This window comes from Lithobates pipiens, unplaced genomic scaffold (genome assembly GCF_037356315.1).
Source record: "Lithobates pipiens isolate NorthernLeopardFrog02 unplaced genomic scaffold, aLitPip1_a1.2 Scaffold_10, whole genome shotgun sequence".
Taxonomy (NCBI): Eukaryota; Metazoa; Chordata; class Amphibia; order Anura; family Ranidae; genus Lithobates; species Lithobates pipiens.
In genome coordinates, this window is record NW_027507686.1 from 58,469,131 (window position 1) to 58,496,505 (window position 27,375).

General features: G+C 41.4%; 1 protein-coding gene across 3 annotated transcripts in view; it reads left to right on the plus strand.

Annotated features, from left to right (window-relative positions):
- DNAAF1 (dynein axonemal assembly factor 1) overlaps positions 1-24,737 on the plus strand; it is a 52,798-nt gene extending 28,061 nt beyond the window's left edge. For 2 of the 3 annotated variants that reach the window (XM_077455542.1, XM_077455556.1), the window contains 8 exons: positions 646-812; positions 4,159-4,280; positions 6,728-6,891; positions 8,137-8,466; positions 9,910-10,016; positions 11,197-11,271; positions 22,315-22,645; positions 23,898-24,737. In XM_077455542.1, the coding sequence (XP_077311668.1) occupies positions 646-812; positions 4,159-4,280; positions 6,728-6,891; positions 8,137-8,466; positions 9,910-10,016; positions 11,197-11,271; positions 22,315-22,645; positions 23,898-23,986 (1,385 nt within the window). In that variant the 3' untranslated portion in view covers positions 23,987-24,737. The remainder of the gene's footprint in view (positions 1-645; positions 813-4,158; positions 4,281-6,727; positions 6,892-8,136; positions 8,467-9,909; positions 10,017-11,196; positions 11,272-22,314; positions 22,646-23,897) is intronic. The other variant, XM_077455548.1, reaches the window with a different exon arrangement.
- The last annotated feature ends 2,638 nt before the right edge of the window (positions 24,738-27,375 follow it).

Consider the following 27,375-nt stretch of genomic DNA (forward strand, 5'->3'; position numbering starts at 1 on the left):
TCCAGTGGTGAGGATGGACTTCGCTGCAGTCTGGCTCCAGGTCATGACCCCTAGGGTCTTACAGCTCACGCTCACAGGAGAAGGAAGCAGCAGGCTGGAACGACAAGGATAGTAAGGGGATACGGCAGAGGTCAGGGCAACTAATAGACAGGAACAACAGAGTACACACCAAAGGTTAAGGGTCACAGGCAGACAGGGATCGTCGGAGACATGCAAAAGGTCAAGGTTGCAAACAGACAGGAATCATAGAGAACATGCCAAGGTCAGTAGCAGAGTCAAACGTAGAGCACACGGCAAGCAGGAAGCTAGATACACAATGGTTGATCAACACCGCTGGCTTGCGGTGCACAGGTAAATATAGGGTTCCCTGATAGGGCCTGGGGTGGAGCCATGCTTAGAGGAGAGGTTATAAAAACCACCAGGTGGAAGTGGCTGGCCTCTTAGTCAGAACACACGAGGGGAGGTAAGCAAACAGAGGAAGATTACTGCATAACCATGACAACCGTACTTTAAGCACAAAGAATACATGCATTGTTTAAGATGAAGGCAGATCTATAAAAACTTGGAATGCATATTTGGTTACAATTGATGATTAGAATATTTGACATATGTTAGGAATTTAACAGCCTTTTATTTGTATTTCAGCTTTTCTGCAAGTTTTGTCAACTTTGCAAATTGCACACAACCAATTACAAACCGTGGATGATGTACAGCACCTTCAAGAATGCCTTAGTATCAGCGTTCTAGATCTATCCCATAATAAGTTAGATGATCCTGCCGTAATTGATATCCTTGAGAGAATGCCGAATCTGGTGTGTACAGAAAAGTAAATTTTACCATGTGGCCATATTGGGTCAATGATCTCATGAGCATCCCTACCTCTTTGCAATGTCAGCTGGACCCATATCCAAACAAATGCAACCACATCCCTACTAGGCAGGATTCTAGGGTCTGGTAGACTCTTCTGGCGGCCCAGCTGCAACCGTGATACTCCTGCAGTGAGCCAAGCAGAACATTAATTGGTCAAAGTTGTGCAGCTTGTTTGTCCCTTCACAAGGAAGAATGCGCTTTTAGGCTGCTGGTGTCTAATGGCACCATGTTGGTACAGACATTGCAAAAAGGTGGTGGCTACTCTGTGCCTATTGCAATTATCAGTGTCAATCAAAGGGATGGGGGAAAATCTGCTACCTGGCCATGAGTCTTTATCCTGCCTTATCCTTTGTCTGGCTGAAAATCTTTTTCCAGGAGTAATCTACCATAGGAAAACTTTATGTTGTTGCATTCAGCACTTTGCTAGTAAAAGCTAATAATTAGTGACCTGCAATAACTCTCTGCCATTAAACAGTATATCCACATTCGTGATGAAAAAAATAGCAAAAAAAATTAAAATAAATAGCATAGCATATACAAGTCATATTGTAATTGAATGTAATTAAAAATTACCTTTCCTTTTTCAACCTAAAGCGCTGTCATTTTCAAAGCAATATGGCAATCTGGTGGCATTGTGTACACCACTGGTGTACCAAATGGCCCCAGAAATGTAATTTCCTTCTTGTGTGATTGGCTCACTAATTTTCTCCAAACAAACAAGTGTAGGGCGCTCTGGATAATAGGACTGACCAGAGATAATGCCCACAGTGTGGAATAGATGCAAGTCAGACAAACAGATGTCTCAGGACCAGGGTCGTCTTTAATATTGATTGGACCCTGGGCAAACATTTTCTTGCACCCCCACCCCCCCATGCAATTTTGTTCTCCACCTGCTCTAAGGCATACAAAAAATAGCAGTTTACTGAATCAGATCAGACAGCGATTGCGAGATTGCCAGAGGTTACAGTGTACCATTACCTCTCACTGACTGGCTGCTAGAGGTTATAGCGCACATTATGGCTCACTGATTATTTGCTGGAGGTTACAGCACATGGCTTCTGCTTGTTTGGTTGCTAGAGATTACTGTATATCACAACTGCTTACTGATTGGTTGCTAGAGGTTACTGGACATCCTTACCGCTTACTAATTGGTTGCTAGAGTTTACTGCATATTATTACTGCTCATTGATTGGTTGTTAGAGGTTACTGCATATCCTCACCGCTCATTGATTGATTGCAAGAGGTTAGTGCACATTATTACTGCTCACTGATTGGTTGCTAAAGGTTACAGCACATCATCTCCTCACTGCCTGCACACCATGAACTGGGAAGGTGAGGAGACCCATAAATAGACAGAAAACACTTAGGGATCCTAGGACTCCTGGGATCAGTGCCAATGCTGGGGCATAATGGGATCAGTGGCAGTGGTGGGGAGATGGGATTAGTTAGGAGGCAGTACACTGTGGAGTTTCAATGATCATGAGCACGTTGAGGAATCAGCCCAGAACTACACAGGATAATCTTGTCAATGATCTCAAGGCAGCTGGGACCATAGTCACCAAGTAAACAATTGGTAACACACTACGCAGTGAAGGACTGAAATCCTGCAGTGCCTGCAAGGTCCCCCTGCCCAGGAAAGCACAAATACAGGCCCATCTGAAATTTTCTAATGAACATCTGAATGATTCAGAGGGAGAACTGGCTAAAAGTATTGTGGTCAGATGAGACCAAAAATCAAGCTCTTTGGCATCAACTCAACTCACCGTGCTTGGAGGAGGAGGAATGCTACCAATGACCCCAAGAACACCATCCCCACCATCAAACATGGAAGTGGAAACATTATGCTTTTGAGGGGGTTTTTCTGCTAAGGGGACAGGGCAACTTCACTGCATCAAAGGGACAATGGACTTGTCCATGTACTGCCAAATCTTAGGTAAGAACATCATTCCCTCAGCCAGGGCATTGGCAAAATGGGTCATGGATGGGTATTCTATCAGGACAATGACCCAAACACATGGCCAAGGTAACAAAGGAGTGGCTGAAGAAACACATTAAGGTCCTGGAGTGGCCTAGACAGCCTCTAGAGCTTAATCCCATAGAAAATATGTGGAGGGAGCTGAAGGTTTGTGTTACCAAACATCAGCCTCGAAACCTTAAAGACTTGGAGAGGATCTGCAAAGAGGAGTGGGAAAAAAATCCCTCTTGAGATTTCTGCAAAGCTGGTGGCCAACAACAAGAAACGCCTGACCTTTGTGATTGCCAACAAGAGTTTTGCCACCAAGTAGAAAGTCATGTTTTGTGAAGGGGTCAAATACTTATTCCACTTGTTAAAATGTAAATCCATTTATAACCTTTTTTGAAATGATTTTTAATGGATTTATTTGTTACTCTATCACTCACTGTTAAAATAAACCTACCATTAAAATTATAGACTGATCATTTCGTTGTCAGTGGGCAAACATACAAAATCATCAGGGGATCAAATACTTTTTTCCCTCACTGTAACACATTTTCCCACTTGCTTTTGAGAGACTTCAGATGTGTTTTTGCAAAATTTTGCCAGGCTTGGATGTTTTTCTTTGTAAGAAAATAAGTCCTTCTTGCCACTTTACCCCATAGCCCAGACATACGGAAGATTTTTGTCACATGTACCACACAGTCAGTACTTGCCACATATTCCTACAGATCCTCTTGGCAGCCTCCCTGAACATTTTTCTTCTCTTCTTTTCATAAATTTTGGAGGGACATCCAGTTCTTGGTAATGTCACTGTTGTGACATATTTTCTTAACTTGATGACTGTCTTCATTGTGTTCTATGGTATATCTCGTGCCTTGGAAATTCTTTTGTACCCTTCTTCTGACTGATACCTTTTAACAATGAAATACCTCTGATGCTTTGGAAGCTCTCTATGGACCATGGCTTTTGTTGTAGGATGCCACTAAGAAAATGTCAAGAAAGACCTACTAGAACAGCTAAACTTTTATTTGGGGTTAATCAGAGGCACTAAATGATGGCAGGTGTGTACCGACTCCTATTTCATATGAGTTTGAATGCGATTGCTTAATTCTGAACACAGCTACATCCCCAGTTATAAGAGGGTGTGCACACGTCTGCAACCACATACGAATAATAACGAATTATCCGAAAACGTATTAACGTAACATAACGAATATAACAGAACGAAATTATGTATTTTACGAATGACAACGAACCGAAACTAAACAAAATTTTCCATTGTGCATAAGTCTAGTGTGTCAGAACTATAATGTGTCTATATTTCATTGTAGCACGTCTTGAACCTGATGGGAAATAAACTCATTAAGAAGATTCCCAATTATCGAAAAATTGTGACAGTCCGCCTAAGAGGGCTAACTTACCTGGATGATAGGCCGGTGTTTCCTAAAGACAGGTATAAATACTGCACTGTACACAAGCATTACATTCTCTGATAATCTGCTCCCTTGTTATTTATATTGATGTTGGATGGTGGTTATTATTTTGCCCTGAAATATCATAAAGTCACAGTAATCTGGATTTACTTTATTATGATTACATATGGTATATTCAGCATAATTATGTATTTTATGATTTTCCTGTATGGACATTTTGTTTTTAAAACAAAATGTGCATGTCAAATACAAGGTCTCCCTATTTACAGGCTCTACCCTATTATGCAAAGTAACACCTGAGAAAAAAAAACATTAAGTGCCGGTTCACAATGCAGTCGCACAGGAACATGCGATTCAGTGCCCTGAAATTTTCAGTCCATTCAACTGAATGGGCTGAAATCGCACCAAAAGTAGTGCATGCACTACTTTTAAAAACGCACACTGTAACTGGATCCCATGGTACTGCAGTACCATGCCATCCTGTGCAGGCAAATGGCCTGCATTTGCGATCTAAGTTTGGGGTGTCATTAGGAATACATTGACACCCACAGCAGATCACACACCAAGCGTGTTTTGAACACGAGGAGGGAAATGTGCACAGAACGTGGATTTTCCCACACAGTGTTCTGGTGTAAAGTGGCCACAAGAGAAAAAAAGTACAAAATACTTACCATGGACCCTGGATTTTGACTAGGTATGAGTGACATCACTTCCTGGGAAAGGAGAGGTCCCAAATGGTGCAAGAATGCACCTTGGTATTCTTCTGTAGCACAATCTTTCAAGGCTTGAGATCTTCAGGTTTCCCAGAATGTCACGGGAAGGCCCATTCATTTCCCCAGGGCTAGCCAAAGTGGCCAGAAGCTGGGGTCTAAGGTAAATATTTTTTTGCTTGTTCTATTTCTATAGGTGTGACTTTGTGTTTCTTGAATAAAGTTTAGGGGCTTGTAAATTACTTGCATGCATTTTTTGCAAGTTAAATTAATCGAGAGAGGCAATGGACTTGGAAAGCCATCTCCTCATTATTTCTTGGCAACTTTAGTATAAAGACTTTGAGTTTCCAGCTACATCCATTTTCCTCCTTTGCTATCAGTGCTAATATAAAAAAAATATATATATATGTGTGTGTATGTGTATATATATATATATATATATATATATATATATATATATATATATATATATTATATATAATATATATATATATATATATATATGTGTGTATGTATATTTATTAAATAAATAAATTACTTAAAGCAAAGCCAGTTCCACCCAAAAATTGAACTTTCTCTTTACATGAAGGTGGCCCCCTGACATGCCACATTTGGCATGTCAATTTTTTTTTTTTGCGGGGGGGGGCAGATACCCTCTTTTTGTGGGCATCCAGCTCCCACTGAGTTCAGGTACACTAAGCTTTTAAAGAGGAAGTAAACTTCCATCTCAAATTTTTTTACCTATAGGTAAGCTTATAAAGCACCGTTTAGGACATATTTAGTGTACATGCAGCCGGTGACATCACTGATGCATGCGTTCTTAAGGAATGGCCACCCGTGACGCTCCTTCAGAGCCCTTTCCTATGAACATTGGCTCCCGTGCACATACACGGGAGTGATGTCATCACGGCTCCGTCCAGTCAGAGTCCGTGAACCCGGAAGCAAGGTGGTGAAGATGAAAGCGACCTCCAGCGATGAATGATTCGTTATGAGGTAGGTTTCACATAATGTGCTAGTAGGCATTGCCTACTAGCACATTATGCCTTTACCTTGCAGGTAAGGAAAAAAGATGTCCAGTGGTTTACAATCGCTTTAAAGGCATTAAAACTGAAAAATTGAAAATGTGGGATCTACATTTTGCTTTCACTTTTGCAGCTCCTGAACAAGGCTACACCAGCTCAAGTTAAAGCGTTAGTAAACCGCTGGAGAAAAAAAAAGGTCTGCAAGACAATTATATAATGTGCTAGTATGCATTGCATACTAGCACATTATGAAATACTTCCCTTAGAACGAAGCACCCACAGCTGAGCCTGGTCACTGCTAAGGGGACTGACAAGTTACCCCGGCATTTCTTCAGGGTTTGTGTTGTGAGTGGCTAGAGCCGCGATGACGTCACTCCTGAACTAGAGCCCTCGGTTCCGGCACAATACGCCGGACCTTCAGAGCGCATGCACCACTGACTTCAGCATGCAGGGTGGATATCTCCTAAACGGTACACGTTTAGGAGATATTCTTTTTACCTACAGGTAAGCGTTATTATAGGCTTACCTTTAGGTAAAAATCACAAAGTGGGGTATACCACCAGTTTAATATATTTCCTACTGTGTTTTGCGAGCAACCATATATGTTAGCTAAACACTACCTCCTAAATTCTCAGTAGATATCATTAAAGCATTTAGTAGCTGTAAAATAGTGAAATCCATGTCTTCATTTCCTACTGAAAACCCAAAACAAATTTTGAGTATGTGTCCTTGCAGAGCTTGTGCAGAGGCCTGGGCTAGAGGAGGAAAAGAGGCTGAGATAGATGAGAGAGAAAAGTGGGAGACCAGAGAGAGAAAGAAGATTCAAGACAGTATTGATGCTTTATCTGAAATCAAAAGGAGAGCTGAAGAAAAGATGAAAAAAGAGACAGAGGAGAAAGGTAATGGGTTGCGTGAATTGTCATTTGTGTCACTGTGTATATGACGTTTTCTAAAGACAAATGGGCAGTTCTCATTTTGCATGGAAATTTTTCTTAGTAAATATGTTTAAAATTTATTTTGCAAAGAACAGCCAATCATCTGCAAGAAAAAAACAAAAAAAAAAAAGCTGAACTTTTACTTGCGCAGGATTGGATGATGAAAGCAGAGAGCCTCGTCTCATTCACTTAGCAAGGGGAAAATTCCCTTGCAAAGTGAGAAGATTATTTGCTTTTAGTAAATCAACCCAATAGTATTTTATACACAATTTATTTATGTATAATTTTAAAGTGATTCTAAAGGCAATTTAAAATAAATAAACATGTTATACTTGCCTGCTCTGTGCAAAGGTTTTTCACAGAACAGCCCCGATCCTTCTCTTCTCGGCTCCTGCTGCGCCCTCTCTGTCCAATGAGGAGAGAGTTGAGAGAGCCGCTGCTCTTGTGCATATTGCTGGATTGAGATTGGACTCAGATGAGTATAAAGTGGGGCATCTGAAGATATTTGTTTTTATTATTAGTTTTTACCTTTTTTAATGCATTAAGATATATATATATATATATATATATATATATATATATATATATATATATATATATATATATATATATATGTGTATGTATAATGTATGTATATGTACCTTTTTAGAATCACTTTAATTGTTACAAATTATGGAATTTTTGCATTTTATTTTAGACAACTAAATATGAAATATTGCCTATAAAGATGTTGAAAGTAGTATTGTGCACCCTCTTTTACAGTTTCACGTGGCTCACTTTCCTGCGTTGTTGTGTTGTCTGCAGAACCAAATCGCTCAAAGTACACACACAAAGTACACACACTACTAAATATTAGGAGGAGGGCTGATGGCCCCTCCCTTTAAAGATCCTGAATCCTTCATAGAAGCTGTAGCATGCTTGTAGACTTTGAATGGCGGATCTGTCAGGAAGGGGCGGGCATAATCAAGCTCTCTTGTTAAGAGCTCCTAGGATCCGCATACTTGTATTAACCCCCCCCCCCCCACCATGCTTCGGAAGATATAGGGGGTTGGGAGTAGGACAGAGGGAGGCTTTCTACTGAAAGCAGAAGAATCAACACAAGGGACACATTATGCAAAGTATGCTGATTTTTTTAATGCTTTTATTTTTGTCTAAATTTTGGCTGCAATACCTGTCACAGCTTTACACTTTTTATGACTTACTGTTTAGGTCACATTCCTGAAGACATCACTGTACCTTGTGAGGAGCAGGTAAACCACTGCAGAAATGAAGAATCGAGAGAGAAGATCCAGAAGTTTGTTGAAGAGACTATGGAGGTGTGTGATGAGTTGTATCCTGAGAAAGACAACAAGGAAACCCATCTTCCCAAGAGTCAACTTGTACAGTTCATGGACGCAGACAGGAAGACACAGTATGAGGTCCCGGGCCAGAGGAATCCAGAATTCCCAACTATTTCTGCATCTGACATTCCTAACAATAAAGACAAATTGTTGTCTCAGGAGAAACATTTAACAAAGAGCAATGAAACTGCAAATGAGGGTAACTTAATGGGCAATGATGAAATTAATACACATGATGCATACCATGTTTTTTTTTTTTTTTTTTTTTTTTATAATTGCTTCTTTTTGAGACAAAAAATGCACTGGTTCCTTTTAGGCTTAAAAGTTTAAATCTATGTATTATACATATTTATAGTGTTATACATAGAATAACCCTGCAGGATAATACTTAATATGTAAAATTTTGTCATTGAATGCCTACCTTCACCCTACCATGAACCTATTTCACATAATATACTATGTGGACATGCCAGCACAGAGCCATTAAACCCTACCAAACATCTTTGGGATAAATTGGAATACCAATTTCGAATGAGTTCATCACATCCATCAGCAGTAGCTCATCTCACAAATGCTACTTTTTGTTAACTAGGCACACATTCCCATGGACTAGGGATGAGCCGAACACCCCCCAGTTCGATTCGTACCAGAACCTTCGAACGAACCTAAAATTCGTACGAACTTTAGAACCCTATTAAAGTCTATGGGACTCGAACAATCGAAATCAAAAGTGCTAATTTTAAAGGCTAATATGCAAGCTATGCAACAGACAACATCTTCAGGTGTATACTGTACTGGAGGCACACAACACCCACTTTAACTCCTGCAGATGCCTGTATTAGAGAACACCAGCAATAAAGGGTAGATACAGGTGTATACTGCACTGTGCTGGAGGCACACAACAGCCACTAACTCCTGCAGATGCCTGAATTAGAGAACACCAGCAATAAAGGGTAGATACAGGTGTATAGTGCGCTGGAGGCACACAACACCCACTAACTCCTGCAGATGACTGAGAAAAGAACACACTGTCCCTGCCTATCTAGCTCTTTCCCTGCACGCCAACACACCACACAAGGCCACCGCGCTGGCGGGCTTATATAGTGTATGGCGTGTAATAAACTCCCTGAGCTATAATTGGCCACAGGCATTCTGCCTGTGGCCAATTATGGCTCTCTTCGCTACCGGCACTGTGATTGGCCAAGCATGTGGGGTCACAGTGCATGCTTGGCCAATCATGAGCCAGCAATGCACTGCGATGGCGTAGTGCATTGTGGACCGTTCGTGCCACACAAATTTGGTGCGAACGGTCCACAAAGTTCTGAATTTGCCGAACAGACGAACGTCCCATGTTTGAGTCGAACGTGCGTTCAAATCGAACACCGAGCTCATCCCTACCATGGACACATGGCACAATTTTATGAAAAGTTGTTCAAGGGGGGTGGATTTTGGCATAGCTACAAAGACTGTCTCAAAAATTCCCATAACTTTGGAAAGGGATGTTCCTAAAGCTCAAACATTTGGCCATAAAGTGTATATTTTGGTGGACTTCTCTTTAAACTACACAACTATGTAATGACTTAGGTAATACATTTAGGCTTACAAGAAAAAATAATTGAATTGTATCACACTTTGTTCATAGCGTCATACAAAGACTTGAACTTGGAAGGCTCCCTGACTACTAGTCTTGCTGACGCTGAAGATATTGAAACTGTCCCTTTGAAAATGACAGAAAAGCTCTACCTTGATGTAAGTGTCAATTATATTCTATTGTTTGTTTTGTCTGCAATATTATATTTAAGACTGTTCCGTAGTTTGTTTTAATGCTTTTATTATTTTCAACAAGTCACACTGTACTTATCACAATGTTTCTCTAATCAGATCAAGAAAAAGCATGGCATAATACATCAGTTGCTAAAAATACACAAACATAAGCAGATCTACAAACTGTGAGCAAAATGTTTAACACAGAGACACTTGGGCTGATTTACTAGAATCGTATAGGCCAGTGATGGCGAACCTTGGCACCCCAGATGTTTTGGAACTACATTTCCCATGATGCTCTTGCACTCTAGTGTAGTTGAGCATCATGAGAAATGTAGTTCCAAATCATCTGGGGTGCCAAGGTTCGCCATCACTGATATAGGTTGTTCACTTTGCAAATGGATTTTCCCTTTGTGTGTAGTGACTGCGGTAAAGCTCTGCTGACTTCCATCCAATCAGTAAATATTTCAACGCATTGAAGCAGATCTTTACTTCCTCTGAGCACCACAAACCAGATACACTATATAGTTACATAGTTAGTCAGGCTGAAAAAAAAGACACAAGTCCATCAAGTTCTACCAATAACAGGGGAAATATAAAAACATAAAAAAAAAATACTATTTAATTTATTTTTAATATTCAAAGCAAACTTCCCCCTTCTATCCATGACTCTATGCTTTATTTTGTTGAGAAATCCATTTGAAAAACATCCCCTAGCATTTTTGGCCATGGCCATCTTGAGTAAGGGCAAATGGTTCGTGAAGCATTTTCTTCCTTGAATCCATCTGCCCTTAGCTCAAGCATGCATGCAGGAGAGTGTACTTAGCTGAGTAAAGCCCCCTTCCCCTCCTGAAGACTTCTGGGATGTATGACATCAGTTGCCTAGGTAAGAAACCAGGAGGTAGCAGAAAAAAAAAAGTTTAAAACAAGCAATATGATATACTTTCCTATCTATTTGCTAATGCTAGCAACATGAGGATTAAAAATAATCAATGTTGATTGGGAGAATGAAGTTCCACTTTAAGCAAAGAGTTCGTTCCCACGCAAATTCCTTTGCTTTTTAATAGCTCAACCCTATTAAGTTACTGAAGTAAATATTATGATAGATCAATCCAGTTGTTACTGTGTGGTTAACTAGTGATTACATTGCCGTATTACAATTTAGGATTTGCCTGATTTGGAGGATGTGGAAGTTGATGAACCCTCTGGAGAGATACAAATTAACACTGGACAGAACAAGGTAAATACCGCAGCTATTTTAGTAATAATTATCTTTTTGAATTACCAGAAATGAAAAATTATTTAGGTGTATAAATTTGTCAGAGTTATTAATGACTTAACTCTGTTAAAGTTGGCTTGGATATCTAGACATCAATGACTTCTATGCATGAAGGGGTGTTAATTAAGGTGTTGACGAGTCAACATATACAAGCTCACAATTGCTTCAACTTATGTACTTGATGCCTTCCTATAGAGCCACATAAGCACCTGTGGTCTTTTGCTCACATTAGACAAGTTTTGCATTAGCATACAAGTCTTTGGGAATGCAAAACCTCCACACGAAGCAGGTAAAAAGAAGGCAAATTACAGGTCAAATGCACGTGCCAGTGAATTCAGAAGAGTTGCAAACTGATGTAATTGACACAAGCCTAAAATCCATGGTCACGCATCCTTAGACATGCAAAGATGACCTGGTGGCTGCAAACTCAAATCCGCAAAGCCTCCATTGAGAAAAGTTGTTCCATAGCAAACACCAGGGGTGTTAAAACCTGTGACCTTCCTGGGCCACATTGGAAAAAGAAGAATTGTCTTGGGCCACACATAATACACTAACTATAAGGATAGATGATGAGCAGAAGAAGTTGGACAGATCACAAGGTAAAGTGTTTGTTACCCTAAAAAAAAAATCCCTTGAAGCGTGTTATGCAGCACAGTGCCTGTGCAGTGTAATTTGACCCTCTATATCACCTGAAATACCTGGTTGATCCTGCCAGTTTCTGCCCTCCCCCTGTAAACTGACCACGGTTAATCATGGTTGCTGAGCCCTGACACCGTGGTCAGTTTACGTGCCTCCCTCATCCGCAACCCTTTCTGCTCATCTGTGTCCTCCTCCCTCCTTGCCTGTCAGCTAGTCTGTGTGTGACCTGCCCCTCCCTGCCCCTTGTAGTACCGTTCTAAGCAGTGCAAACATTACTGCTCAGAAGCACTGCCAGCCCCACTGCTAGTATAACCTGTAGTGTATACTGTATGCCACTTTTTAAAATTCATCTTCTAAATACCTTATTCTTTCTCCCTGATGTACTCACTAGGGAGGGAGGTCACGTGACCACGTGGCAGAAATTAGTGGGAGAGCTCGGCCTCTCCCTCCCTTGTACATACATCGGAGGGAGAGAGCGACAGGCGCTCACATGAACACTGATCAGGTAGAATGAATAAGGTATTTAGAGTATGAATTTAAAAAAACGGAATACAGTATATACTACAGATTATACTTAACAACCCCTTTAACAATCACTGATTATAGATAATGTACTTATTTAAGTAATACAAATTATTTTTTTGTAATACTTTTTATTATATAAGTAGAAGAGGGCAACAAAAGACCAGTGCAATATTTGACACTTTTTTTTTTTTCCCCAAACAAGATAACACTGTTTTTGATAAACTAACACATCATATGTGTGTGTGTGTATGTGTATATGTGTATGTGTGTGTGTATATATAGATATATATAATGTGTATGTATAGGGGTTCTGAGTAACTTTCTAGCAAAAAAAGAGATGATTTTTACATGTAGGAGAGAAGTGTCAGAATTGGCCTGGGTGGCAAGGGATTAATTAGCATAAGTACATATGTAAGTAATATACAAATAATATATATTATTTTTAAGACAATTTACTATATTTTCAAAAACTGTGCTCAAGCAGGTGGCTTAATGGACAAATTACTGAAGTTTGAAGTTATTACTTCAAACCAGTAATTTTACAGTAAATGGATAAATAATAAATTATTATCTTATCCGGTAATAATATATTATTTAGCTTGTACCTTTTCAGAAGCAGCAGATTCTCATTCTCCCTCTTAACTGTGTGAGAAAAACATGGGATTATGGGTAAATCTTATACCCATAAACCCCTGTTTTTCCTTGTAGTTAAGAGGACTGGGCTGGAAGCAAGCATTTGTCTTTTAGATACATACCCCCTTCTATGACACTGCAGTGAGAGGCGTGCCTCCACTACAGCATTTTTATTGGACAGCTTGGGAAAATGGTACTTTGCTATTGGTCCAAGACTCCAAGCTGTCCATTGAGCTCAGAGCTTCTGACAAGAAGTAAGGAGAGGCAGTGTGAGCTCATTCTTTCAGTCTACTGCAAACAGAGTGTGTCAGCTTCTGACAGGCTGTGCAAAAAGCCCAGTATCTCTGGAACTATAGATGATGGGAGCCCCAAAATGACCAATGGTGGGGTAAGACTTCAGCTACCTACCCCCGAAATTTGGAATCTCTGTAACCCCAGGTCGCCGAGCTAATGACCCTTGAATTTCATGTCCCTCGCTCTACTTCAACTGCCTCCCAAGAACTGCACATCCCTGAATTTATGCATTTATGGTTTTATCGTGTACTGTATCAAAGTACACCAGGTCCACAGGCCTTTACCCAGAGTACAGCTCACTGAAGAGTTGCGCTAAATAAAATAATATAATAATAATATTTAAAAAGTTTCACATCTTTATTTTGCTTATTTATATTTATACACTTAATATATTCTCTAAATATAGTCTCTACACATTTCTTGAAGTAAAGTTCACTTCTTCAGGAGATAACAGAATCCAATTGCCTCTTGGGGGATCAGGAAGGAATTTTTCCCCCTACTGTAGCAAATTGGAACATGCTCTGCTGGTTTTTTTTTTCCTTCCTCTGGATCAACTGTGGGTATGAAATTGGGTATATTGGATTGTACGATATTTTTTATTTTATTTATTGTATTTAAGGTTGAACTGGATGGACTTTTTTCAACCTGACTAACTATGTAACTATATTAATAAGCAATATCTGTGGAGAGACCATGCCATTAAAATATATCATGTTGTAGGAAGTGGTACCCAAATGGTGAGCACAATACTGTACTCTGCTCAAAAGTACGAAGCTCACTTCCTAATAAATATAAATAGTGATACTTACACCACACCAGTCACAAAATCAAGGTGAAATGGGGATCATTTCTCAGAAAATGGTTGGCACTATGGAAGGGCACCAATGGAACAGTCTTGCCTGGTAGCTGTGGATGAAGAGAACAGAATGATAGAGGGCACACAGAGAGGGACAGGAAGACGAAAGGTGTAAAGGCAATGGACTGTAACCTTTGTATAAAATCACTGAAGTAAGAAAATGCAGCCTTTTGTAATCTATCTTCACATGCTCACCAGAGTGATAAGACCAAGCCCAATGAAAAGGGGAGATGAAAACCAATGTGGTCTTGGTCTTTCCTTTTTAAAAGTTTATATGGATTGTGCATAATAAAGATGTGAAACTTTTTATATATTCTGGGTTAATCTTTTTTACTTTCAATAGGTTTTTATTGAGAATAACAGGTAAAATACATATGAAAACATAATGAAACCAGGTTAGACATATCAAGAATAAAGTAATTAATATGTTTTCTAGGAGAGACAAATAGAGTAATTCTATTATTTCAGAGAATAATGGGGCAAAAACATATATCAGCTATAAATCAGAATTTTTGAAGAGAGTTACAGTAATAAAATAACTCCAACAAAGCAGGGAACTAAATGTAGTTAGTCCAGGTGCATCAGCATATACTACCAAAGTTATGCTGAGCTTACAGCCATAAGGACATATAGTACTTGGTCCCTAGTGATCCGACTCGATGGTCATAGGCGACCTTATAAACCTAAATACTAGCGACTACTTATGGTAAAAAAAACTCGGGAAAAATTAGGATAACCTGGTCTAATATGAAAGAAAGGGGACATCATATCATATCATATCCCCGATAGGGAGGATATCAAGTAGATGTAAAAGCAGACAGAAGAAGAATAAAAGTGAAGAGACTAAACTAGGAAATGGGGACAATAGGTGACCGACGGGAAGGAAGCTGATTGTGCTACCTAAGTGGTGCGTGGATCATGGCATCAAAGAAATACACACGTGGTTCGCCCAGGGTTCCCAAATGGTTTCAAATTTCTGCGTTGAGTCCAAAAGCATGCTGACCATCTTTTATCCAGGAAACTTTTCTTTTTGCTTGTAGGACAGATACATGGGAACACTGCGATGGTCAGTTTAGCCTCAAGCAGGATGAAGAATGAGGCATTGCATGCTTTTAAAAGCAGATTCCACTGCAAAATTTAGGAGGGCCACATGTGGTGACTTTGCTATGGGGAGACCCGTAATCTTTCGGATCAAAGAACATTTTATTCCAGAAGCTTCTCATTTTAGGGCATTCCCACCAGATGTGAAGCATATCACCAAGGTGTTCACAGCCTCTGAAACTTAGGGGAGATGCAGTGGGATTTAGTTTTGCAAGTCTGAGCGGGACCGAGTACCACCTCATCATAACTTTCAAATTAGCTTCTATAAGGGCAATGTTCAGTACCCTCTTTTAGGCCCTGAAGAGATTCTTATGCCACACCTCAAGATTCCATTTCTGTGTGAGGTCAGTTTCTCATTCTAGCATATAAGGAGTCTTTGAATGTGTTGAGGATAGTTCTCTGTAGACTACTGAGATGCCCCCCCTCTGCTCCATAGCCTGACCACACCATTGTTCATAAGCTGTGATATTATGCCCTTTGGAAGTTGAAGACCAGAGTTTGTGTAAGCAATTGAAAATTTGAGTAAAGCAGAAGAGTTCAGAAGGCAGCATGTCCAATTTACTAATGCAGTATGCCTTGGTGAGTGGGCCTAAGGGACAAAGAAAATTACTGATTCTGTATAGCCCCTTGTTCAACCACCATCTAAAAGCTTTGATTCCCAACCCTGGTGGAAACAAGGGATTCCTAAATAAATGGGCTAGATGTTTGAGAAAAGAAACTAGCGGAGGGTGCGTACTTAGGTTATCCTAAAGGGAAAAAGAATGGGAAGGAGTAGGGGGGTCTTGATTTTCTTCTGGGACCACAGGAGGAAATCTAGAGTATGTAGAGGTACTGCCTGCCTTTTAATATGAACCCAGTCGGGAATCTCCAAACACAGGTACACTATTGAGATCTGAGCTAGTTGAGCTAGAAAATACCAAGAGATTAGGAAGACCAAAGCCTCCCTGGTTCCGTGCTCGGAATAAAACCAATTTTGAGAGACGATGGCCTATTTCCCCAAATAAATGTAATAATCTTAAACTGTTGGTAAGAAAGCTTTAACTTTCGGGATAGGAAGAGACCTAAAGAAGTATAAAATACGAGGGAGTAAGATCATTTTAATTGCATTGATCCGACCCAGCCAAGAAAGGCCATGATGGGCCCACATGGTAAGGTCGAATTTTAGTTTTTTAAAGAGCGGGGGATAAGCAGAGTACCTAATATATTACTTAGATATCAGAGGGATCAGGGCAGTAGAAACAAAAATATGATCCATCCTGGCAAATGAGCTATGGGGGCTTGAGTAATGAGTAATGAATGTAGTCACGCATCGGTGGGTTGGTTTCTCTCCAAACATCCATCAATCCCCTTTGGAAGATGACCTTGGCAATACAGAGGCTTTGTTTAGAATGGTGGGTGAGACAATCCCCATATGGATGTGATTTGTCAAGGCCCTAGTCAAATGCCACATTAGAATCCCCACTGAGTAGGGGTGCAACGGATCGTTACCGATCCGTGAACCGAACGGGTCACCCCGTTTCGGATCGGCACACGCCGTGATCAGCAAGACGCCGGTTCCTCTCTCCCCTGTGTACTGATCTGTACAGTGGATGGCAGCAGTGCTGTGGGCTGGATCTGTAGTGCCCACAGCGCTGCTCTGTGACAGTTGCAGTCACAGCCATTCCTCCATACTCTGCCATACCCTGCCAATACTCTGCCATACCCTGCCAATGCTCTGCCAATACTCTGCCAGTACTCTGAAATACCCTGCAAATACTCTGCCATACCCTGCCAATACTCTGCCATACCCTGCCAATGCTCTGCCAATGCTCTGCCAATACTCTGCCATACCCTGCCAATACTCTGCCATACCCTGACAATACTCAGCCATACCCCCAGCCATACCCATCCATACTCTGCAATACTCGGTGATACCCAGCCATACTCTGCAATACTCGGTGATACCCAGCCATACTCTGCAATAATCAGCCATACTCTGCAATATTCGGTAATACCCAGCCATACTCTGCAATACCCAGCCATGCTCAGCCATACCCAGCCATACTCAGCCAATATTACAGTGGGGGGAGATGACGTGGATATTACAGTGGGGGAGATTACGTGGATATTACAGTGGGGACTATATGGTGGAGGAATTTTCACAGGTTTTTGCAAATTCAATTATTTGCTGATCTGAAAAATGATCCGATTTGTGACTCTAATCCGAGAAACGATCCAATCCGTGAGTTTTTTGATCCATTGCACCCCTACCGAGGAGTATTGTCCCTTGTTTGGAGCATAATAGGATACGAAAGAGTAGATTTGATTATCAAGTACCCCTTTAACCACTTCCTGACTGGCGCACGCTGATGTACGTTGGCAGAATGGCACGGACAGGCAAATGGGCGTACAGGTATGTCCCTCTAAAATTGCCATCGCGTGCGTGCCGCCGGCGGTGCATTCGTGCACTGGTCAGGACCTCTGCGAGTCCGATCGCGGGTCCCGCGGTCTTTTGCTATTTATTTATTTTTTTACCAAAAATATGTTGAAGAATACGGCCTAAACTGAGGAAAAAAATGTTTTTTTATACATTTTTGGGGGATATTTATTATAGCAAAAAGTAAGAAATAATGTTTTGTTTTGTTTTTCAAAATTGTTGCTCATTTTTTGTTTATAGCACAAAAAAAAAATGCAGGGGTGATCAAATACCACCAAAAGAAAGCTTTTTGTGTGGGGGCCACGTCGCATGACCGCGCAATTGTCAGTTAAAGCAACGCAGTGCCGAATCGCAAAAAGTCGTCTGGTCTTTGGCCAGCAAAATGGTCCGGGGCTTATGTGGTTAACTAAGGTGAAACCCCCCTTAGGATCTTTACGTTCCAGAAGGAGTGAGAATTTACATCTTTAGTAAAAATAATCGCCACACCCTTATGTTTTGTCTTCAGCATTGGCCATAAAAATAAAGGAAATTTGGCGTGGATGAATGAAGGGCTATATTTCTTAGGAAAGTGAGTCTCCTGTAGAACTACATTGAATGGTTGTGAAAATATTGCAAAGTCTTCCTCCTTTAAGTTGGAGAGTTTAGTCCCTTGGTGTTGTGATAAACCACCCGGAGGGGGACAGCGGATGGGGTATACTAGCCATGGAGCAAAAGGATGGAAACAGCCAGCATCATGAAAACATTTACCCAGCGCCACTCAAGGAGATTACCATGGCATCCACCACCAGGAAGAGATTCCGTTACTGTTGCAATCTTCCAGCTAGGTAGATCTGAGTCAGTCAATAAAAAAGAAAGTTAAAGAGAGAAGAAAGAAAGAAGAATGCAAAGGGATATAGAAAGAGGGTAGGGGTGGGGAGAAGCCAACAAGGGTGAGAGGAAAAATGTCCCTCACCACTTGTCAACATTACCATAAATGCCTCCACTTCCAGAGAGGAGACTGTCCGGGAGAGGGAACACTTTCAAATCTCAGACAGGAGGAGGGGCATGAGCACGACTACAGCTATGAGACATCCTGAAAATAAGCAAACCAAAATGGTCCATAGGCCTTAGGCTAAGTGAAGGCATCCATATTAAAAAATGAATCCTTTTTAAACCCAAGCATTTTATTTAAATATGCAAGCACAAGGATGGGATAAAGGATTCGGTTAGGGGTTGCTGCTGGAGGGAATACAGGGGGAGAGGAATTAAAGGCAGGAGAGGGAGTGTTTGGAAGGGGAGGAGGGGATATTGGAGGCCAGTCTGGCCCTAAGATAGTTTTTGAAGGCCAAGGGCACAAGAAATGTAACGTCTGAAGGAGAAAACAAACCCTGTATTGGTAGCGGGTCTAATACTGCTGTAAATAAACAGTGCACAGGGGGAGGAGTCGCTCCAGGAGCAAAGAGCATTTCCTCCCTTTCTGTTAAACAAAGGATAATAAAAAAAAAAAGAAAAAAAAAGGAAACCCCTGTAATAAACACAAGGGGGAAACATATTGGCCTAAGAAGGCCTAAACCGGGTACTAAAAAAAGTATATGTGAGACAACCAGGTCAACTGATTAACCCCAGAGAAAGGTGACCTTCCTAGGAAGAATGAATAGGATAAGGAAGTCCATGGACTCAGAATGTCATGGAGGGAGAGTCTCTTTCGATTTCTTAGACTTGGACTTTTCCCACACCGGAGTCAATGGGCTTGATGGAAGCTGTCGTTTGGAAGAGTTGGCCATGGAGCTGGAGTGTTGTGGATTTGGATTCTGTCGAAGGACAGCCAAGCTTCAGTAACGGATGCTCTCCTTCAGAAAATGAGGCAAATGTGTAGGGTTTATTTATGAAGAGACACTTGAGGTTAAAATGGGAAAAGTCACCAGTATTTAATATCCTTCTCTGGCAGTACCAAGAAGAGCGGTTTAAGAGATCTGCGCTTTTGGATCGTAAATGGTGAGAGGTCAGCAAAAACCTGGATCTCGTGGCCTTGGAATGATAACTTAGGTGTTTGAATCAGAAAAGGGGTGGTGACTCGGATGCTCTTGAATAAAAGTCCTTTATTTGGTTACATGGGTACACGGGTACAAGCTATTCTGACGCATTTTAGCTAAGAAGCCTTCATCAAAGCAATGATGAAGGCTTCTTAGCCAAAACACTTCAGCATAGCCTGTACCCATGTAGCCAAATAAAGGACTTTTATTCAAGATAATCTGAGTTGTCAGCCCTTTTCTGATTCAAGTACTAAATTTTGGGCCCTGAACGTCATGGCTAGAGCACCAGTCCACAGTTCATAGATCATCATATTGGCAGTGGAGCTGGGGTATCATTTTTCTTCTCTTAAAACGTAGGTGTGGTGCGAGATTTACACATCATCTCCTCTTTGACAGCAAAGAAGTGCAGTTTAACTATGACATCCCTGGGGAGTCCATCTGAGCGCGGGGGTTTTAGGGCTTGATGGACACGGTCCAGCTCAAGTCAGTGTTGTAGGATATCGGGTAGGAGTTCCTTAATAACGGAGTGTACAGTTTTGGGTACATCTTTAAAGGATTCCCGGGATCCCCTGGATCATAAAATTATATCTCCTGTTTCTGTTCTCAAGATCGTCGATTTTAGATAAGTCTGTCTCGCGTGTCACATATAGGTTGGACTTGATTGACTTGTGTCTTTTCAACCTCGCCTACTATGTAACGATATAATCCTGCATCTTGGATGCGGTCTTTGTTTAAGTTTGTCCTGGAAATAGTAGATACCAATTTTGTCTCCATGGCTTCAATGCAGGAGCCTAAAGTCTGGATATCCACTTTAATGTCACTAGTGATTTTGGTGGCTATGTTATGTAGGCCACGATCGAGTAGATCAGCAAAACTTGGAGAACAGTGCAGCCATAGCAGCTGGGTGGTCAGGGTTCAGGCTGTAATGTCTGTTGAGGAGAGCTTGTTTCCATGGGGGATAGGCCCAGCTCCTCCAAAGTGTGCCCCAAAAGAGATTCAGTGGAGGTGGGTGAGGGAGGTCTCATATAGAGAGTACTCACATGCAAGCCGTGAGTATGGGAGGGCAAAGGAGAAGGCAGAAGAGAGGCTGAGAGAGAAGCATGTACCTGCATCTGCAGAGCGGTTGCCATCTTGGTGCCTGCGGCCTGTGGAGTTCCTTCTCTGAATTGTCCCGCAAGTCATGGCGGACAGATCCAGTGGACATCAGGAGTAGCAGTGGGGTTTCCTTCACCCAATGGGGGTTAGATGTGCCGTGTAGTGTGGGTGCGGGAGGCGCTAAGGAGTCTCGGGTGGCTGGAGCGGGACGGAGCTTCCTGAATATGCATCCATCTCAGGTGCTACCACACATGCGCCTCCCGCTTTAATCTTTTTTGGTGCAACTCTACAAATGTCCCATGGGCATCTGCTTTATGCTTAGGAATCTATTGCTTCAGGGACTGAGTTATGCCTTTATCTGTGATGCATTGTTCTATCTATAACACAAGCTGGTCTAGGAGGACGGCGGGACTTTTCTCACAGCGCAGCCGGACTTTTCACACTCGGCACTGACCGCTGTGTGTGACATGTAGTGGAGGAGGGGGAGGAGGAAGGAGCAGAGCTCTGAGCCCAAAGCGGCCCCAAGATAGCCAGCCTACCGGGAAATGGCCCGGTATCCCAGCAGGCCAGTCTGACCCTGCGCACCCCCCCCCCCCCATTCTCTACTCACAGGTTTTGAGTGACAGCCAAGCCCGTAAGATAGGGGACAAGAGCGGCTGCAGATGTGCACAAGGCTGGGTCGAGATGGGGCTCAGATAAGTTTTTAGGGGAGGGCTGCAGAGAATACATTAAGGTAACAAAAAAGAAATACTTTTATGCTTACATCCACTTTAAGTCAGCCAGCATTGGTGTAATGAGTATGGTGTCCACTCTGTCCAGACAATTTTGGTTTACATAACAACCCTGCCTTGTTATTTTATTAAACTGAAAATGCATAATAATAGATTATCTTTTTAATGCTCTAATTTGATAATTACAGCATTACATTAATGACATATCAGATAATTCCTGCAGCCTGAAGGTGGCAGTATTCATCTTCATACTGAAGGCTTTAATTGTTTTTAAAATGAAGTCTTCCAACCTAAATGTAACTACTATGGCTTAGCTGACATACTCCCGATTGGTTCCAAATTAACAGTGGGGAACCAAGCTGTCAGTTACAGCCAGGATTGAGAGCCATCAGTTGCACGAAGTGTTGACTGCTGGCTATGAAAGAAATAGTGAATGCATCATCTGCATGAGACATGATGCTGGGGACCATTCACTGTATACACAGATGGTGGACAGGAAGGGGTTCACAAAAGCCACTCTGCTGGAAGTAATGGTGTTTTGATTATGGATTACATGGAATTGGCTTAGTCAGCTAGGTTGTAGACAGATTTTATTGCATGTTATTTTATTGCCTCTAATTAGTTACACCGTTAGCATGTAAATCACCTTTACTTGAGTCATGTTTTCTGGATTTTATTTATTTTACCTTTTCATCTTTGTAGCAGACATATCGACCAAAGATCGAAGTGATATCTTGGGACAGTGATGAAAGTGATGGCGAATGGGAGAGAGATGATGTGACGCCAGAAGTTTATGAGAACGTACAGCCAATGCATCCTGTGCTCAATATATTTAATAAGCCTAGTTATGAACTACCCCTGAGAGAAGACCATCAGCAAAAGCACAGAGGGGTGGATATTGGGCACTTGAAACCAAGAGACAAACCTCTTATTCAGGATGTGGAAGATATGCATGTGGAAGAGGATGATGGAGCACAAGATAATATTGTGGATTGCAATCCTTGCATAGAATCCTTAGCTGCATTAATTTCAGGTTAGTATGTGAATAATTATCTACAGATTTAAAAGAAACTGTAGTCCTTATGTTTTTTTTTTAAAGAAACCTTTACTGACAGCCACTTCTAATACACATACCTGGATGGTAGATTGTCTGATCTTAGATGGCAGTTTCACTGCTGAGTCCTGCTCTGTGTATCAGGAGTCCTGACAGTGGCTCTTGTATGAAGGAAGTCTATTGGTTCCAGCAAAATTGGAATTATGTTTTATGTCTAGATATAACCTACTTTGTAAACTCCACTGTAAAGCTGTTGATGATTATTGCTTTATCTATGCCTCTCTTGATATGACTTAGTTTGTAAATTCAGTTCAAAAAAACATCAGTCCTTTATAGATGCTGGATTTGGGATAGTCACAGTTTATCTTAAAAATAAACAAGGAAATAAAAAAAAAACTGTCTTTGCTTTGGGTCTACAAGGATTAGGGTACCAGTACAAAGCAGTCCTCCTCCCTGTACAACCAGCTCCCCAAAATTGCTACTTTATTTGCTCTTCCTCTGTCGGTGGCACTCTGATGTTATCACGTACAGTGTAGGATGGTTTTGCATTGTAAGTGAGGACGCCAAGGGCTGCCTACAACCCTGAGCGTCGAAGAGAAGAGTTGAGCTTTGCCTGCCAAAAGAGCAAGGGATAAGGTAAAGAAAACTGCTTTTAATGGTACCCTAGGAAAAAAAACAATGTGACCCATATCAGAAGATCTTAAGTGTTCACTATATGATACTGAACACTTGTGTTTCCTTCTGGTACATGTTACTTTTACTCTTTTGTTTTAAAAAGGAAAGTACAGGCTTTGCAAAAAAAAAAAAAAATGTGTATTCTCGCCTAGGTGGATGCAGCATCGACAGACTCTGCAGTGGGAACTGAGCGATCAAACATCGCTATAAGCTGTCAGTCACCGGCTCTCTGCTCTGCCTATCCAGCACTCACTAGAGGGCTGGGCTTTGGAGGGCTTGGCTAACTCTCTCGGAGGATCACTGAGAGGCTAATCCAGGGGCCAGTCTAGGCTTCTGGGTGGATCCTGACCATATGATTGGGATCTTTTTAGAGCCTGGACCGGCTCAATTACATCAGTCGACAGCTAGTTTTAGCCCACTGACAGCTGAAACCGTGTCACAGGAGGACAGAACGAACTGCACTCCTGTGATCCATAGGAAACGTAATAATTAAAAAAACAAGTATTTTAAAGTATATGGACCTTTTCAATCTTCATATTTTACTTTTTTGTAACAGGAGATTTCAACAAGCAGGACAAGACAAAAGGTGGCTCCACTGCATCCCTATGTCCGAAAGATGAAGACATTGAGTTTGGATTGGACTGAGACATAAAATTATTTGTTTTCTCAAAATAAGTTGTGGGGCAAAGAGACTCCCCCCCCCCCCCCCCCCCCCCCATGTGTGGAAGTTCCAGATGAGTTCATGTGCTAATAGAACAAAATAATGACACCATCAGGCTCTGTCTATACCAATCTGGACAGTTGGGGTGCATTTGGTTGATAGATCAACAACTGTATGGAAGACCGGGAGGGATTTTAGAAATTGTTAATTTATTATAGATGCCTGCAAACATTTGCATTAAAGGGTCAGTACAACTAAAGTTGACCTTTTGGCTATAGGTAGCTGATATATTTAGATTTTTTTTTATAGACCAAGCACACCTTTTACAAAAAAAAAAAGTACATATATTTTAGCAAAAAAAATGTGCATTTATTATTTTTTAACAAATTAGCCTGCAAAGCCTTGCAACCGCGATCACAAGTGCAATGCAGACTCTTCCTCCAGCTCTGTCCATACTGAGGTAATGAGTTTCCGTTAGAGAGCTGGAGAAAGTATCAGTGGGCTTGAATTTGGCAGTTAACACCATCTGCTGACAAGGCATGTGCTTGAAAAAACATTGGAAAAATAGCATTTAAAAGGTCCAATTTACCAAATTTAGTCCAATTTAGTCAATCACATTGTTTTCAATCTCAAGCCCTGATAAAGGGGGCATTTGTGGACCCCTGAAACATGTTGGCTACTCTTTGGATTGTCCCCCTGACTCTTATTTGAATAAAGTTGTATCTCGACCTATTAGCAGTGGTGTGATGCTTCATGTTACATTTTTGTTACATTACACTACAAGCCAAAGAGACCGCAGAGATTCTGTGGGTTACAAAAGCCTGCCTTCGAACCAGGTTACTTACATCAATTTTAATACTTTAACCACTTGCCAACCATCCGCCACAGTTGTACTGCAGCAGAATGGCAAGTCTGGGCAAAACGACGTATGTAATGTTGCTTCACCCTCTGGCCACTAGGGGGCACGTGCACGTGGCCAGAGGCGCACACGCACCTCCTGCTCACCCATGGAGCCGATGCGAGTGTCGGCGGTCGCAATCATCACCGGGCTCCCCCGATTGCTCGGGGCACACGGAGAACCGGGATCTGTGTGTAAACGCACAGTTTCCTGTTCTCTGAGGGGGAGAAGTGACAGATCGTCTGTTCATACAGACCTGTCAGAGCGCTGCTCTCCCCTATGGGGGATCGGATGAGGATGGACCGCAGGGTCCGTCGTCACCCGATCCGATCCACAGACGGATGGAAAAGTAAGTTTTTCCTCCATCACACTTTTCGGATCAGAGCGGGTCAGATGTCAGCGGACATGTCACCGCTGACATCTGACTCTCCATAGAGGTCTATAGAGCATCCGTTCAGGTCCACTGAAAAACTGACAAGCGGACCTGAACAGATCGTTTGTGTGAAAGAGGCTTTACACAGTAATTGATGCATTTTTTATTGCACTGATCGATGTATAAATATGAATAGTCCCACAATAGCACCAAAAGGGTCCGATCTGTCCGCCATAATGTCGCAGTCATGGTAAAAATCACTGATCGCCGCCATTACTAGTAAAAAAAAAAATTAATAAAGAAGCGATAAAACTATCCCCTATTTTGTAGACACTAATAACTTTTACGCAAACCAAAAATATGTAGAAGAATACGTATCGGTCTAAACTGAGGGAAAAAATGTTTTTTATATATTCTTTGTGATCAAATACCACCAAAAGAAATCTCTATTTGTGGGGGAAAAAAAGGACATCAATTTTGTTTTGGTGCCACATCACACAACCGCGCAATTGTGAGTTAAAGCGACGCAGTGCCAAATAACAAAAAGTGCTTTGGTCAAGAAGGGGGTAAATCCTTCCGGGGCTGAATTGGTTAAGATAGCAATACCAATAAGACGACCTTTATGGGTCCAGTACTATTTTTCCACTTTCCTCAACCTTCTGTATGATCTCATCACTAGTTCACCTTTTTTGGGCAGAATTTCACTTTTCATTTTTGGCTGAGGCATCCCAATGTGCTTTTAAAAAACATCACTTCCTGTAGATCATATCCTACCATGCACTGGCTTGGTGCATCACAGAAAATGGCATGATAGGGCCTGTTCACCAGTCTGGACCACACCTCCCACATTTCTATACCACCTCTTGTTTTATTTCTACCCACTTTCTGTACAATCTGATTGTACTATCGCTTGTAGATCTACCATCTGCTAAGGCACATCTGCAAAGTGTGGTCCCTAGCTCTATTCTAACATAAAATGAAAAATAAAAGGATAGTTCTGTGCTATGGCCAAAATAAGATGGAAAGAAAATATATAAAATTATAAATAAAAAGTTGCTGCCCCTACTCAATCAACTACCATAGTACAGTCAAAAGTATATAGGAAATGCAAAGTGGATAAGGCCCTGCCTAATTATAGATATTATTATTATGGATATTAGACATTGGTGTATGGAGGTACTTTTGTATATTCATTAGTTGAATTTGCACTTTATTCACATAATCACTGGATGGATATACTAGGAATTTACTGAAGGTGACTACCGTATATTGTTTTTTCCCTCTCGGTACCAGAAGGAGCAGTTTAACACCAGATCATAGTGCTTTATCTAATTAGGCAGCACCATATCCACTTTCCACTTCCTATATATCTATTCTAACATACTTGGCATAAGATGTGTTGCCCAGTATACTTTTTACTTTCTCTATAGGGTTAAATGAAATGAAATATGCAATCACTAATGAAAGACTTGTTATCTGCATACTTGTTATGGGTCAGCGACTTAAAGTGGTTGTACACACACTTTTACCTACAGGTAAGCCTGTATTAAGGCTTACCTGTAGGTGCTGTAAATATCTCCTAAACTTCCACGGTTTAGGAGATATTTACAATAAGGCCGCACGCTGATGTCTACAGCGCATGCGCACTTTAGAAAGGGCAGATCGTGCCGTTTCTAAAGGGGGTCATGCCACAACTGGCGGGAGTGACATCACGCGACTTCAACCAGTCACATAGCCGGAGTTCGCGGCCCCAGAAGGAAGAGGGATGAAGATGGACGCTTGCTGCTAGCGGGGACATTGCAGGCTTCATTTTCAGGTAAGTGACACATAATGGGCTACTATGTGGTGCATAATAGCCCATTATGCTTTACCTTTGCAATGAAATAAAGAGGAAGTAAAACCCATCAGGGTTTACTTCCTCTTTAAATGAACTAGATTAAACAACACTCATGCATGTACATGGGAAGCTCATTAATTCCAGCACCTAGGTATGCTGAAAATGCGCTGCTTAGTGCACATTACAATAAGGATTGCAAAAAAAGCATGAACGTTTGTTTTATTTCAGAAGAGACATAGCATGCACCTTCTGCAATAAAGAACCC